We start from the raw sequence: 16,247 nt of genomic DNA on the forward strand, positions 1-16,247 counted from the left end.
CTATTCCAAGAACTTTTGCAGGGGCACATTTTGGTTTCACCCAGACCTGCTGAGTGATGTGAACTTTCTCCTTTCCAATCCTCTTCTCCTCACTCCTTTTTGGGACCATCACCTCAGCTGAATGTGTCCCTCTGACATGTGGCATATCCCACCCCTAGGGGGACAATTTGCTGCTCCCAGGCATCACGGAGGGACAGAAAGAAGACTGGAGCAGCCACTTCCTCCCTCAGAAAAAGGAAGTTTGTGCCCACCCTCAACTTAATTTCATACACAGAATGCATCTCGGGTTGGTGCCTTGGTGGAAACCACCGTGGCCCTCTGTGTGGATAGAGTGGCTTGCATCCCTTTACCCCAGGGGTGCTATTTTGGGGCGTTTCCCCACTCTACATTTCACACATAGCCTGCAAAGATGTGGGCACTGCCTCTTTCTGTTTCAATGTTCTGCTGCCTGGCCCCGCTGCAGCAATGTGGCAGTGGCTTGGGGACCACTGCATCTGTCCTGAGCGCCCAGAGAGGGCAGCCCCACTCCTTCCCCTCTGCAGCTGACCTCAGATGTCTTTTAGCTCCCTCAGCTTCCCAGTCAGTGCCAGAAGCCTTGCAGTTAATGCCAGTCAGATCCCTGGAAACCCTGCTGCCCGTGCGGGCGCCTGTTGAGTACCAACCTGCCCAGCAGCTCTTGCTCACACCACATCCCTGCCAGAATTTCCCTCCTGTTTCCCCAGGTGTGGCTGCTCTTTGTTTACAGTCCCTCGCCATGGAGTTATTAGTTATCTCTTATTAGTAAGTGACTTGGTTTTGCTTGCTGTGTTTGTTTTTGCGCTGGGCAAACAGCAACCAGGACGTTTTACACGAGGTCCTTCTGTGGAGTGCTCTATCTCAGGAACACCCAGAGCAGCTGATAACCCAGGCTACGAGCCTGGCGTGGTTTCTTAGATCAGTTATAGTCTGCAAATAAATTCTGGAGCACCTCAGAAACTCAGCAAAAAGCAGAAGACTGTGACCAGCTTCAGACTTGATGCTTCAAGAACCAAAAGGTGGAAGCGGAATGTCTCAGAGGAAAACATGGTATCACAGCAATCTGGAAACGCAGCGAAAAATTCCTTCAGTGACACTAACTGGATGAAACTGCAGAACAGCGTTTTCTACTCCTATTTTTCTCGGTCAGGGCAGTTTGCATCTGTAAGACACGCCGAGATAGACAAGAAAAGTGATGTGTTAAGGCCGTGCACAAGGTGTCTGCTGTGGGTGCATCTGGACCCGGGCTGGAGCTGCTGGCACAGACCAAGGAGCGTTCAGTGAGCCGGGCTCCTGCCTCCTGCCCCTGGCACTCCCACTGCAGCCTGCCCGTCTGCCCCATGGCTCTGCCAGAGTTCCACAGGTGCCTGGCAGCCTCTCGGCCCAGGGGACCCACACAGGCGCTTCTGGGAAGCGTTCCCGTGCTGATGTTTGTCCGGTCAGTGTTATCTGCGCGCTGGGGTCCTGTTCTGGGAGATGACGAAAATGCCATCCGAGGAGTCAGCATTTAAAGTGGGTCGTTAGGCAGAGACGTCACCGGGTCTTTGCTAAAGATAGCCTGCTGCTGAGTAAAACGGCGCCTCCAAAACCTTCATTTCACAACGTGCTCACTCAGCACAATGAGCCCTGGGCCCCAGTGCCCCCCCAGTGCCAGGCAGTGCCTGTCCTTGCTGTCCATCAGTGCCTCGGGACCGCTCTCGGGGGAGGCAGCAGGATGGAAGCGCATCCTTTGCTGGTCCTCACGAGAGACAAGCGTGTCCCGGAGCACGGATTCCACTAAGGATGGCTTGGGGGGTGAGAAGGGAACAGCGCCAGGGTGCCAAGGCTACGAGTGCAGGGAGGGTTGAAATGAAGGCAGAGAGCATTGAGCTTGGTCTTTTCCCCAAAAAAAGCCAGGAGAATGGGAGGAGATGGTGCTGGACTGTGTCTCCCCACCACAGTTCCAGCTCCCTCCTCTCTCTCTCTCTTTCTCTCTCTCTCTTTCGTCTGCACCCACACACTCACACCATTCTTGTGCTGCTGATTCAAGGGAAAGAGACCTTGATGTTTTCTGCTTGAACTGGTCACCACAAACTGTTTTTCTTGAACAGAGGGGAAAAACACCTCCTGACAACTGTCACAAGTTCTCCCCCATCTCCACTTGTCCCTTCTTCTTTCATGCAGCCCCCTGGGCTGTGTCACGCAAGAGGGCATGAGGGACCACTGCAGAGCAGCCCCTCAGGGACACGGAGGCACACAAGGTTACACCTGAACACCAGTCCCACTGCTCAGGAGGCTGAGGAGCCACGTGGGATGAAAGACCTGAGAGCTGTCCCTACAACAGAGCTCTGCTCAGGGCAAGCATAGCACTGGCTCTCTTTTATCCTCCACCTTCAGCACACAGCTGAGGAAAGCTAGAGAGCAAGCAAGAATTCCTTCTGCAGTCAAGAGGCAGCCACAATGAGTCACCTCCCTTGCCTCAGCCTCAGAAAAAGCCCAAGCCCTTGGTGGATGAGCCACCGAGGGGCTTGGGTGTCTGACACTCATCACAAAGGGCTGATAATCTGAAAGAGTCAGAGCCAGTGGGTAGCTGGAAACTGTGAACCACAACAGTGGGGGTTCTCTGAGACAAAAAGGGGGCCCAGGATGAGGCACGTGGATGGAAATGTATTGTCCTGTGCAAAGGTCAGCAGCTGCATGGGGGCTAGGACGAGCCCCCTCAGCACATGAGCTCGAGTGGGTTTCCCCCAGAGCTGCTGAAGCAGGAGGATTCCTTCCTCACACTCCTTATTTTTAATCTCTGGATGTTCCCCTCTGTCTCCTTGGACCACCTCAGGTGTGTCCCAGACTAGCCCTGGACTCTAGATTGATGAGTCACATGTGTCCTGGTTGGAGCTTAGCATGGAGCATTAGCCTTTCCTCATGCTGCCTGTGAACTGACCAATGAGAAAAAGCCAAGAAGTCAGCACATCTGAAAGATTAAAGAAGGGGAAAAAGAATTATAATAATAAGAAAACCAACAAAAGAAAGAACAGCAGAAAAAAGACCAACATGTTCTCAAAAGCCCCGAAAGAATTAGAGAGAATCTGTAAGAGACGGGAAGATCAAACCAAAAAAGGTAAGAGATGAAAGAAAAACATGAAGGGTACTTGCTGGGAAGTGTCTTCTACAGTTTTTCCACTGGCTATATAGAAGCGAAACTTGTAAGAAAAACAACAGCGACCCAAAGAATTTCCACTAAAAGATGCTTAGAGCAGAGTCTCTGGTCCCTCCCTCCTCTGCCCTCACGTGCCTCGGGCTCGTACTGGTTTCTTGGTCGTGACGCATCCTCTTAGTGATATGAGGAAACTCGCTGCCCACCTGCAGTATAAAGGCATTTACGAAATGCTTTGATCAGAGAGCGAGAGAGCGTGAGAGCAAGCACATCCCACTGACCCCTCGGTGCTCACCCACCCATCCCAACAACCTTCTTTTGCCCATGCCTCATTTTTGCTGATCTCTTCAAACTTTGGACCTCCTTAAGGACAGAGCTGAGTGAGCAGCAGCCCCTCTCCTGGATGCCACCATGAGGCCGGTGTCCCTGGTGCTGTTCCTCACCTTCACTCTGCTGCCTTTCACTGGTAAGAGGGGCTGAACATGTTGGGGAGGGCAGAGTAGCTCAGTAATCTGAGGCTGTGTGTTACCTGATCCCTGGAAAGGCTGGAAGGGAGGATTTCTGCCCTTCCAACTCCACAGAAGGTGGCCAGATGTCATACTGTGTTCTAGCCCACCCTGGCAAAGATGGCATCCCCACCCCAGAGTGGGATAATACTGAATCCTGCTCTTTGCTCAACTCTCCATCTTGTTACAGCTGGCCACATCCTACCAGGATTGTCGGAGGCTAGAAGCAGGGAGCAGAAAGTGTGGGTCAGAGAGGGGAGTGCAGCCGTGCTGCCCTGCCACTTGAGCCCCAGAAGGACAAGGGAGAGCACAAAGCAGCTGCCTGACAAGATATCTGTGCTGTGGAAGAGGCATGGGGGAAGGTACGCCAGGGCCACCAGAGATACGAGTCCTTCTGGGGGAATCGGGGGTTTGGAGGCCCTTTGAGCCCCTTTTCTTCTTCTCCATATTACCCCCTTTCCCATATTCTCTTCTTCCCCATATTCTCTCCTTCCCCATATTCTTTCCTTCCCCATATTCCCTCCTTCCTGCCCCCTCCCTCGATCTCATGTTTGCCTCTGGCATGATCCTTGTCCCGCTTCCAGCGTGCACCAGGAGCCACACGTGGTGCTGGAAGTTGGCTTCTCGGGCCTGCAGAAGACAGCACAGCTCATGAAGCCCCGGGTGTCCCTCCAGGACTCCACCCTGCGCCACGGCAATTTCTCCCTGCGGATCGCCCCGGTGCGGAGCGAGGACGTTGGGCTCTATGAGGCACAGGTGAAATACAAGACAGAGGTGCACAGCTGCCACGTGGAGCTGGGGGTGATCACAGGTAGGAGAGGATGGAAAACCTGGGGAATGTTGATCCTAGGAGCGGGGAGGTTGTAAAGGTGGGATAGGGTGGGGATGCCGTGTTTGGCAGGGCAGGTGAGAGCACAGGCAGCACCCTCTGGACAGTGCAGCTTCCTGCTGTCTGCCCTCAGCTCTGAAGGGAGAGCTGCCTGAGGGATGAAGTTAGGGCAGAGCAGACACACAGAGCTGCTTTGGTAGCTCCCCTATGACCTTAGCTCACCTCCAACCCAAACCCTTCTTTTGCAGTGACCCTCAGTCCACCCAGTCCTGTGATAGAAAGAGAGCTGCTCTTGATGAGCTGCAACTCCAGCCACAGGGCCAGCCTTGTGGAGACCTGCTGGTTCCACAACAAGCACCTGGGCCCCACCTCCAGGAGGTTCTGCTCCTTGTCTGGGACTCTCTCCATCTTCTACCCAGCTATGAGCGATGCGGGCTCCTGGTGCTGCCAGCTTCGCTACTCTGATGAGGAGGTCATTTCTGCCACGTTCAACCTGCAAATTCTAGGTGAGCTCAGCCTCTGTGTTGATACCCCAGCATCCCTAACCTGATCCCTTTGATGTGACTGAAAAAGCCCAGTGGCCCCAGCTTCCCAGCTCCCACCTTGTCCTCACTTCCCAGGTCAGTCACATCCCTGCAGAGCTCTTTCCAGGCACCATCCCACATTGCCTTCTTTCCCTGGCTCAGGTTTTGATGGCCCAACCAGCCCTGTGGTCTATGCAGCAGTGGGCTCTGCAGCCGATCTGCCGTGCAGCCTGAGCTACCTTCCCAGAGCCTTTGGGATGAGCGTGGTGGCAGCCCGCTGGAGCCATCTTGCAGGAGGACATCTGGAAGACAGGGGCACCTCCCAGAACCTGAGCAGCAGAAGCTTCCCCCTGCATCTCCCCGCGGTGGGGCCGGGTGACGCGGGGCAGTACCGCTGCGCTGTCTCGGTGGGGCACAGGACAATCAGCAGGGACGTGACCTTGGCTGTGGTTACAGGTGAGAGGGGGGTCCCTCGCTGCAGATAAACATCCCCACGTGTCTGTGCGATGAGCAGGGGTAGCTCCTGGTCATGGGTTCCCACCCCGGGGCAGGAAACAAGATCTCTGTTCAGGGCATTGCACTGCACTGGACGCTGCTGGAATCAGGGCTTGTCCTGGGTGACTTGATTATTCCTCTTAAGAATGAGAAAGACAAAGAAAATAATGGAGAGGAAGTAATAAAGAAAAGATGCAACAGAAGGAGGATGGACGAGGCAGAGATGTGGACATGCCTGTAGTCTTTCCTGAGGTTACATTTTCCCTTTGCCGCAGTGACTCCGAGCATCCAAGGACCAGTTTCTGAGGGCAGTCGTTTGCTGCTCATCTGCAGCCTCATGCACTCCCAGGGACATGAGCGTTTCCAGTGGACACACCTTGACTCAGCCCCCACCAAGAGCAAGCTGGCTGTGGCTACTCCCCGTGGCTTGGAGGGCCACAGCTCCCAGATGGGACCTCTCTTGGAAATACCCCAGGTGTCACAAAAGGACATGGGCACCTGGGAATGCAGTGTGTATGGCCCAGAAGGCAGGCTGGGAGCAGTGGAGTATGACCTGCAGATCACAGGTACTGTCCCCCATGGTTCTGCAAACAACCTCTTCTCCTCACCCTACGTAGCTCTCTGGTGCCCTTTCCTCTCTCAACCTCATCCTGTCCTTCTCCCCTTGGACCACTTGGATCCCATCTTCTTAGCTCACACCAGTTCCTCATGCTGCTCCTTCCAGTTCCCCGCCTACCTCTTTCCTATTTTGCCTGTTGCTGTGCAGTCCCACCCTTTCCTCGGTGCAAAATCAACCATCCCCTCCTTCCTAACTGTGGTTCCCCCTCGCAGGTGCCCAGGTCTCCAGCGCTCCCTCTATCTTAAGTGGGCAGGTTACTTTTGGGCTCATACTCACCCTCTCCTTCCTGCTTGCCGTTTGTGTTGTGGCTCTGGCCCTACAAAAAAGGGTAAGTGTCCATCACCCCGTTTCTGTTATTTCCCCTGTACATCCACACTCCTTGACCTTCCCCAGATTACTCTAGAGAGGTCCTGGGGACACAGTGGCCAGAGGAGGTATGGGGCTGGAGCAATGTGCTGACGGTGTCATGGACACACAGGGAAAGCTGTGGCACTGGCACAACCACAGTTGTACCCGGGGCATTGGCAGGTCTGGCTAACCACGGCATTCCTCAGGGGCAGGCCAGACACCTCAGAGAAGGAAGAAAATCTCCTGAGGCACAATCACAGCTTTGAAAATCTTCATGTTTATTCCCCCAGAGATCAAGCCATGCTGTAGTAGAGGAGGGCTAGTTGCCAGGCTTTTGTAGAGTCCTCTCTGTCATTCCTTAGCTGGATGTTTTCATCTCCTGTTCTGTATCAATGCCTGCTGGTGCCCAGACATGGACATTGATGCACAGCTGCTCCTTTCTGGCTCAGCCCTCACACCTCAGCTCTCAGCTTCTGACAACTTACAGCCCTTCATTTGCTCAGCTTATTCCAGTATCTTGTCCTCTGAAAACTCTGCCTTGTACCTTTGCCTTTATGATCCTGCAAGACCAGACCAGGACTAATCCTTCCCCAGCACGTCACTGGAAAAAACTCTGCAAACAAGTCAGACTGTTTCTCTGAAGTTTTCCTATTATTGCTCTGCAAATTAATAAGGTGGCAAAATCATCCTTCAGAGTTTCCTTTTGCAGACAAGAGACACCTTTTGGGAGTAGCTGTGATGCAGCTGCCTCCTACTTAGCCTCATGGAGAGGGCCCACAATGACAATTCTAGTGGGGCAGGGGCTGGGCCATCAGAGCGAGATAAGTTTGGAAGAGCTTACCCTGGTGAAAGAGCTGGGAGCCTTGAAACTGCCTCGAGCTGAAGACGAGGGATGTGACAAAACTGATGAAAAGTCTTAGCAAGTCCCAGTGGCTGGAGACTGAAGGCAGGCAGCATCACAAAAGAAGCAAGGTGGAAATTTTTAAGAAACCACTGTGGGTAGTGCAAGAGCAGCTCGTGACAGGTTCTTCGTCATCCATCCTCAATCAGCACTGATGGTAAAGGATAATATGAGGCAGAAATCTACACTTTCTGTGAGACTCTCTAAAGTGTGCAAGTCCAGGCCAAGGTGATCAGAACCAACCTTTCTGGCCCAAAGCCTTGCACTGGAACCCCTTGACAGTGCACCTGTAAAGCCTCAGCTAGCAGGACATGGGTGTCCAGCTGTTTGCTTGAGCAGCTCTCATCCCACCAGGGTATTCACCACCCCAAAGCACTGGCATGTCCCCCAGGCCCTGCTGTGCCCAGCAAGCCAGGCTCCCGTGTGGCAGCATGGCTCCTCTGTCCATGGGTGTTCCTCGAGCGGCTCGGGCTGGCCCTGCTTTAGCAGGACTGGATCATCTCCAAAGGTCCTGCTGGCCCCAGCCACGCTCTGGCTCTGTGATTCACAGCCTTCCCTGCACAGCCTCCGCAGAGTGCAGGCGAGGTGGTGCCTGGAGCAGAGATACCAGCTCTTCTCTGGTTCTCTCTCTCTCTCTGCTGGCATCCTCTGAGACTGCATTTGCTGCTCCTGAGCTGGTTGGGAACGGGATGCTCCCCGCGGTGTACCGTGCACACCCGATGGGAATTGCCCACACATTAGGAATTCCCATTCCAATCCCCTGATCCTATCAATGTCTGATCGGTACTGTTGCATTTCATTGATCCTGTCACTTAGGTTAGAGCTGCCTTCTCCTAAAATATCTGTGTCTTGCATGATATTCTCATCCTCTTTCTTCCAAATGAGGCTCCTCAACTTTATCAGCTGCCTAACTCATTAGCACTTTCACACTCTCTGTGCCAATAATGACTGGTCTTTGAAGACTTGTGCTTTTCATTTCCCTTCAGCCTGGCAGAAACCTGTCAGCAAACCCCAGTGCCTTCCTTTTAGCTGAGATCACACCTACCATGCCATTCTCTAACTAATCTCATCCTTCTTGCTGTACTGTCTCTGTGTAACCCCATGCTGCTATCAGGAGCCCTGAGATCTACCTCTTTTTCGCTGTCTAGAAAGTCACTTGTGTGGTTCTGTCTTTAATTTGTTCTTATCTCATTTTGCACAAGCCTTCATGCCTTTATTACCTCTCCAAAAAGGTGTTGTACAATCTGACACACCATCAAACCTGACAGCGGCCTGACCATTGCCCAGCTCAGTGACTGCTCTCCCTTAGGCATGTCCTGTCTTTGTTATTCCTTATGCCCATCACACCACAGAGGATCCTGCTGAGCCAGCCTTCCCCAGAGGAAATTGCTTGTCTCAGAGAGTGTCTTCTTCCCTGGCTCTGGGAGGGGATGGCAGCCTTCTGGTAGCAAGCAGTAGGACTGCCTTCCACGGCCAGACTGTGCAGCTCAGTCTCCCTGCTGTGTCTGATGTAGCCTCTTGCTTCCCTTTCAGGCACGGGCTCCTGCCTTCCCAGCCCTGGAAGGGATGTTTGCAGCCAATGTGCCACGGAGCTCCATGGAGGAAAAGCAGAAAGGGAAGATCCAGCAAACGGAGTGCTGATGGAAGCAGGGGCGTCGGGGCTAGTCTGCATGGCAGGGTGAAACTCTGTGTGCACACAGAGAGAGATGGGCACCATGCAGACCCCTCAGGAGGGGCTAGGGGTGGCACGAGCAAGGCAGGGCACCTGGGGAGCTCCGTACCTGCAGAGGGGCTGGAAGCTGCAGCCAGGGCCAGGCAGACTCAGCACTGCAGTCAGGCGGCCAGCAGCAGAGATGCTTTGGAGCTATTGGGAGTATTTGAGCCAGTAGCTACTGCCGGCTTCAGTGCCACATCTCTGTCCCACTCCTTGCCCCTCCTTCATGGCCTCTCTCTCAGGCTTTCTGTGGTGGAACACTCGGATGCAGGACATGGCTGGAATCCATCTCCCCTGCAGTCTGACAATGTTTTTTTCCCCCCATGCTCACTCTCTTCTCTTCTCCCTCTCCCTGCACTGCCCTGCTCACTGCTCTGTTGCATATTTTGAGCATTTTAACTTATTAGAAATTCATTTTAGAATTAAAATAAATTCATGTGATGAAAAAGCCCACTGACCCCTGTGTGTGCTATTTGACAGAGCCGGGTGTACCTCTGCCTGTGTGAAGCCATTTCTAAGGCTTTTGCTGCCTTCTCTTTCCCTTTCAGTTCTGTTTTACTCAGGTTGCCTGTTCATTTCTGACATTTTCACAGTGGGGAAGGGGAAATTAAATGCCACTAGAGAAGGAAGGATCACAGGTTCAGTCTCTCCTTTTTGCTGCATTTCAGAGCCTCTTTTTCTTTTTTTCTCCCATCTGATTGTCCTTGTTCATTCATTCATTTATTCCTTTAGTCCTCACATTTTCCTGAAAGATCTGCAAGTGGTATTATGGCTCTTTGTCACTCTCTTCCTGCTAAGGATGTACTTAGCAATGTAAGCATGAGCCTGCCAGGCCCTGCCTCTCAAGACCTTCAGTGTGTTTAGGTTTCATGCAGTCAGAGAACGCTCTTCACGTCCCCTCTGAGCAGCCGTGGAGGACTGTGGTGCTGCTCTTGAGCAGCCACTGAATGCAGCCCCAGAAGAAACACTTAGGCGTGACAGTCACATGTGTGACTCTCCCATATTTGTCCCCACGCTGAGCCTGCTCCGTGTTCAGGATGGAAGACTCTCTTGACTTGAGAGAAGGTCACCACAGCCAGGCCAGCTCTTCATTGCTTCAGCAGGCACATGAACAGACATTCTTACTGTGTGGCTCTCACCTTCCCTCCCCAAAAGGTTCAGGCACTCAGGTAGTGAATCCACTTGGGTGTCCTTAGACTGCAGGTAGCGCAGCAACACCCAAAAATCACAGCTAGCCCACTCCAGGGAGCATGTCTGGACTCCTCAGCTCTTCAGCTACTCACCTATCCATGTATTTTACTGAAAATGACACCCCTTTCTCCACTGAATGCTAGAGAAGTGCAGCAGAGCTGCGAGGTAGACTTGTCTGCTTCAACCATCCCATGCAATTTCAGGCAGACCCTGGAGCAGAACCAACATGAGGCAAGACAGTCCAGCATGCTACCAGGATCTTCCTTGGCAAAGGATAATGCTGCCATTTTTTTCAGGTGAGAGTGATCTGTCTAGCTCAATCAGCTCTCTCTGCCAGAGGCTCTGGAGGTAGAGAACAGGTTGGTTAACCCCTGTGGGGCTGAGGGGCAATCCAGTATCCATCAGGATCACACAGTAGTCTCTCAGTGCCTGACAGCGGTTTGCTCTCTCTTCTCACACACAATGGGATGCTCTCTCCTCCTGTGGGTAACACTTTCAGCACTGCCTGTTACTCTCATTGCTCAGATGTGTGCCTGGCCTGTCTTTAAACCTCCCTGTTTCCTTGTACTCTCTGACTTCCTCCAGCAATCCGTCCTCGGATCTGCTTATTCACTGTGTGAAAATGGTTCCTCTCTCAGTTTGAAGTGAAAAGCTTTCCACTTTCACCATTTTCTTTTCTCCCATCACAAAGACTGGGAAAAGAGGGACTCCCAATCTACCGTGCCTTGGATGGCCATTATTTGACCACATTTTATCACATCCCCTTTTTGTTATTTCCCCATCCCCTCCTGACTCACTGCCTTTCAGGTACAAATCCCAGATTTTGGGACATTCTCTCAGGCCCATCTCTGTGCACAGTCAGCTCTGCTCGGGCCCTTTGCTCTGGAAGAGGAGGCAGCAGCCCAGCAGGGGAGCAGTGCTGGTTTACATGGAGACACAGAGCCTTCCCTGCATCACTTCCATCCAGCCCTTCAGTGTTTTGTCTGCCTCTCTGAAAGAAGTTCAACAACACTGAGCTTGCACCCAGCTGTTCACTGTGCCTGTCATAACAGGCAGATGCCTGACATGGTGCAGTTACAGTGAGCAAAAGCTGGGAAGTGTTTATGCAGTTTAGATTTTCCTTCCTAGAAACTACTCCTATATATAGGAAAATATTTCCAAATCAAGGTGGCACAAGGCAAGTTGGTGGAGTTGAGTCTGTACAAAGAAGCAAACAAATCTGGAAAGCTGTTTCAAGTGGAGTCAATAAATAGAAACAGGAAATAAAGCAAATGACATATGAAGGAAAGAGACCAATGCTTTTTGGTAAGGATACAGCTACAGGTGCAAAATTCAGATAAATATTTTCAACATACCAGAATGAGGTGGTTTGACCTGGCTGGGTCCATCACTCCTTTCTCTCATTGGATGGGAGACAGAAAATATAACAAGAGGCTCATTGGTGCAGATGAGGACAGGGAGAGATTTCTCACTGATTATCATCACATCTAAACAGACTCGCCGTGGGGAAATTATTTGAATTTATTACCAATCAAATCATATCAAATTAAAGCAGGATATTGAGAAAACAGACTCAAATCTTAAAAGGCCTGAAATCCTAAAAGACCTCCATCCCACCACTCCATTCTTCCAAGGCTTAACTTGATCCCAATTTTCTCTACCTTCTTCCCTACAGCAGCACAGGGGGACAGAGAATGGGTGTTGCTGTCTGTACATCAGGTGTTATCTCTGCCACTCCTTCCTGGAGAGGAGTGGACTCGCCAGGGGTCACAGCCTCCATCAGGCATCCACCTGCTCTGGGGTCTTCCATGGGCTGCAGGTGGATCTCAGCTCCCCCGTGGAGCTCCATGGGCTGCAGGAGGGTATCCTGCCCCACCACGGTCTGCACCACGGGGCTGCAGGGGAATCTGTGCTCAGGCACCTGGAGCACCTCCTGCCCTTCCTTCTGCACCGACCTTGGTGTCTGCAGGGCTGATTCTCTCACATGTTCTCACTCCTCTCTCTGGCTGCAGTTGTTCACGTTCTTTTCATCCCACTCAACCGTGTTGTCCCAGAGGCTCTACCACCACCACTGCTGGCTCAGCCTTGGCCATCAGTGTCTTGGAGGCAGCTGGCATTGGCTGTATGGGACATGGGGGAAGCTTCTGGCAGCTTCTCACAGAAGGCAGCTCTGTAGCTCCCCAGCTATCTAGACCTTGACACGAAAACTCATTGCACAGTGGATGGAAACTTTAAAAAACCAAGGAAATCCCTTTTAGCAGAGAGGAGGGCTTAAGGAATGCAAAGTAAATGTTATGCATGCAAATTCCTTTGCATAGGATTCTTCCAAAAGGAATAGGAAGACAACCTTTAATCCCAAACTAATCTTTTTTTTTTTTTCTGCAAGAAAGATCAGCATCATTAGAAAAAATCATAACTAGGTCCAGATGTTCTGCAACCCAGACTTCCGAGGGATTTACAGTGAGAGGCTAAATTCTAGCAAATAGCATAATCTGACAAAAGAGCAACAAGAAAAATACATCTATTGTGGTATTTGTGCATTCTGCACAGCCTTTTAAAAACAATAAAACGTTAAAACCAGATCTCAAATTATGTAGGCTACTAAGGCACACTGAGTTTTATATTTGCTAAGCAAATTTATGGGAACAATATCAAATCCAATCTTGCAAAAAAAAAAAAAATCCCATTACTTTGTACTCTGCTTCTATTGCTTCAACACTTGATGAATAAACCCAAAACATGTAGGGTTTTACTTTTGCCTTCTAAAGGCAAAACCATCACACCGAGCTCCTTGCGGGAATGCTGTTGTTGTGGGTAGTGCATCTTGTGCCTCCCACTGAGTTCCAAAGCATCTGGGACAGTCTTTTCATACTTGTGGATTCCATCAGGCTCAAGAGTTCCTCTCCTAGGTTTCCGTCCCGCTGGCCTGCCAGTGCCATGCCACTCCCTCCAAGAGCTGTGGTATGTCGTGCTGTGAAAAGGGTGTCAGTGCCACCTGCACGGATGGGTCTCAGAGGGTGCCGCGGCAGGAGGACAGAGGACAGACACCCCTGGAGCCCAGAAACACAGGAAGTCACACACAAGGGCAGATTTTGCAAGGATTTGGTAATTCCCATTCTTACTAAGGTTCCTCTTCTTTTACAGGCAGTGTGGGGCTTCTTTCTTGTCACCGGGTCAGCATTCCCCACTTTTACATGTAAAAAGACAGGTTTTGGACCAAGGAGGTCCAGCAAACTCCCTAACAAGCTTTGGGGGCTGTCAGGAGCTCAGTTTGGACCCTCTGCTCAGGCACTCCCCAGCCCTTTAAGATCCTAAATTAGCTGTTAGGAAGAAATTCTTCACTTGTAAGGGTGCTGAGGCACTGGCACGTTTCCCAGAGAAGCCGTGGATGCCCCATCCCTGGCCGTGTCCAAGGCCAGGCTGGATCCCGGTCTGTTGGAAGGTGTTGCTGCCCACGGCAGGACGTCGGAGTGGATGATCTTTGAGTTTCCTTCCAGCACAAACCTCTCTGTGACTCCGTGAGCTCCGCGGTCCCTCCCGGCTCCGTGTCCCGAGCCGATGCCGCCACCTAGTGCACTGTGCGGCGGGATCCGCGCTGCTCAAACGCCTCCAGCTGCGCACCAAACCCACCGCTGCCGCCAGCTTCTCCCCTTGCCTTTGCCGAGGCCACTAACAGTGAGATATTAGGCAACATGCATCCTATACAGGTCCCTAAAATCTCCTCCAGCCACCTCCCTCCTGCCTGTTGCATTTCTCACGTGCCCCTAACATGGGCTCGGTCTTGGTTAGGCTTGCTTTAGCCCCTGTCACTTTTGGTGACACACTTCTGCAGGTAGTGATTCCTGATTCCTGTGTCCAGTGCCCTCCAAGCAGCCTCTCATTTCCCAGCACGCCTGGCTAGTCCTGCTCCATCAGCCTCCACCCCTCTTGACTAAATGCAGGGGACCCCTTGCTCGTGAAGAACCTCTCTGGAGGGCTCCTGATTTTCCACTGTGATCAGCAAACGATCCTTTGTGATATCTGCTTAGAGAGCCCTTTCTTCCCAGTTCAGGCTTCCAAGTTCCTGCAGAGAGGGATCTCTCCCCGGTTTTCCCCATTTCTGAGGAACACAGCTGCCAGCTTGTTGTTTCTAGCTCCCACATCAGGCATCAGAAATGCCCCTCGAGAGGCTCACCAGGTGTCAGCGGTTCTGTTGCAGAGAGAGGCTCCTGGCCTTTGAAGCTGCTGATAGTCAGGTGCCTGAAGATCTGGTTTTTATGCTGCATCAAACACTTGTCCTTCTTTCTCTCCAATACCGCTTGGCAATCTCTAATTTTCCGACACATCTGGGTATCTTTCATCTTTCAGTCTACAGAGGCACACTGAGAGCCCCCACTGATGTGCAGGGAACTTGGTTTTAAGGAGATGATCTCTGGAGGCATCTTGGCTTTCCAGTGAAGCCATTTAAAAGGTCTTTCTCAACATCTGATTTCTGAGGCCCTTCTCTCCCTTTATCTCTCATTCCTTGGAGACACTCAGTGTCCCTGCAGACTGTGACCATCACCCAGCACAGCCTGGAAGCTTCTTCTCTCTGCTGAGAGGATCTGTTTCTCTCCAAAATATTGCTGGTGATGGGATTAGAGCAGAGAGAGACAGCGCAGAGTGTCTCTGCAGGGGATAAAGCAGGGAAACATGACAGCCACTGATTTGTGGGGGGAGAGCTGTGTGCAGTGCTCAGGCTGTTCTCGCTGTGCCGTGGGGTCACTGTGTGATGCTGGATGAGCCCCCTTTCCCCAGGGGTGCAGTACAGCAACTGCCCCAGCGAGGTGACAACCAGACTTGCCAAGAACCTAAAAACCACTTAAATATTTATGAGGAATATTACATTCAGAAGAGAGACTGACTGGCTAATATTATTCATCCCTTCTGGATTCTGATGTTTAATTAATGCTTGCAAAGTGCTTTGAGATGCTTGGATGAAAGAGATACAAACACGTCACTGCACGCCGTGACCCTTGGTCCCAGAGGCACCTGTTCCCCACACTGCAGCAGCTCCAAGGGATGGATCCCACCCTAGAGTGACAGTGGATCCAGAACAGGCATTGTCACAACGTGACAAGCCTGCGGCTTTGTCACCTCAGACCCACAGCCCTGCTTCTCCTTGCAACTCTGCAGCAAGTTCAAGTGCATTTTGCAAGCTTTACCCCTTCAGGGAATGCTATTTCTGGTAGATATTTGCAGTGACATAAACCAACTGTTTAAAAACAAGCCAATGTTTCTGCATTACAGCTTGCTGGGGAGACAAAACGCGAGCCAGAATCTGTACAAACTGAAGCATCAGCTCAATGCCTCAGGTCCCCGAGCACTGAGATGCCAAAGCCTTACAATCCCAACCTGAGTTTTCTTAATGCTGTTTTTTATCCCAGGACATCCCCTCTCTGGCAGCTGGGGACCAGAAAGGATATTTCTATTTGACACATGTGAGAGAGTTTTGAAGATGCTGATGGGGTACGTCAGAGACCTGTATCTCAGAAAAGGGCTTTCCCAAGTTCTGGACACTGGCAGAGTGCCCATCCCATCCCATCCCATCCCATCCCATCCCATCCCATCATTTGTATCCCACACTGGGAAGCTCCTGTCTCGTGCAGGTGGCCTCCTCTCTGAAACAGGACCTCCTCTTTCTCCAAAGTCACAATCAACGGAGCAGCTCTTGCGCTGGAGGCCTGATCACGGCTGTTCCTGTCACAGCAGTGGCACGTTGTGAGCCTCGCTGCTGTGCCTGTCTGTCCCTGCTCCCCCCAAAGCCTGGTTGCACCTCTTACCCCCATCCTCAAAGGGGCAAGTCACTGCCAAAAGAAGAGTGGGTGGCACAGAGATGAAATCTCAGCCAAGTCTGGGGCTCAGTGGGTTTCCGCCACCTTGGCTGAGGCTGGGATTCAGAGAGAGAGAGAGACCAAATGTGGGTGGGAAACCACAAGAGCCCCCTCCTCCAC

The 16,247-nt window shown here is 51.8% G+C and overlaps 1 protein-coding gene across 1 annotated transcript; it reads left to right on the plus strand.

Moving 5' to 3' along the window:
* The first annotated feature begins 3,158 nt into the window (after window positions 1-3,158).
* LAG3 (lymphocyte activating 3) lies at window positions 3,159-9,528 on the plus strand. The gene is made up of 8 exons (XM_064411337.1): window positions 3,159-3,614; window positions 3,845-4,016; window positions 4,239-4,465; window positions 4,732-4,989; window positions 5,170-5,463; window positions 5,778-6,068; window positions 6,334-6,449; window positions 8,904-9,528. The coding sequence occupies exons 1-8, from the start codon at window positions 3,560-3,562 to the stop codon at window positions 9,009-9,011; spliced, it is 1,521 nt and encodes a 506-aa protein (XP_064267407.1). The 5' UTR covers window positions 3,159-3,559; the 3' UTR covers window positions 9,012-9,528.
* The last annotated feature ends 6,719 nt before the right edge of the window (window positions 9,529-16,247 follow it).

The sequence above is a fragment of the Passer domesticus genome, chromosome 2, assembly GCF_036417665.1.
Source record: "Passer domesticus isolate bPasDom1 chromosome 2, bPasDom1.hap1, whole genome shotgun sequence".
NCBI lineage: Eukaryota > Metazoa > Chordata > Aves > Passeriformes > Passeridae > Passer > Passer domesticus.

Coding starts and splice junctions, on each gene's coding strand:
- LAG3 (XM_064411337.1), top strand. CDS start 3,560: ATGAGGCCGGTGTCCCTGGTGCTGTTCCTCACCTTCACTCTGCTGCCT. Junction 3,615..3,844: donor CACTCTGCTGCCTTTCACTG/GTAAGAGGGGCT, acceptor ATCTTGTTACAG/CTGGCCACATCCTACCAGGA. Junction 6,069..6,333: donor GTATGACCTGCAGATCACAG/GTACTGTCCCCC, acceptor TCCCCCTCGCAG/GTGCCCAGGTCTCCAGCGCT.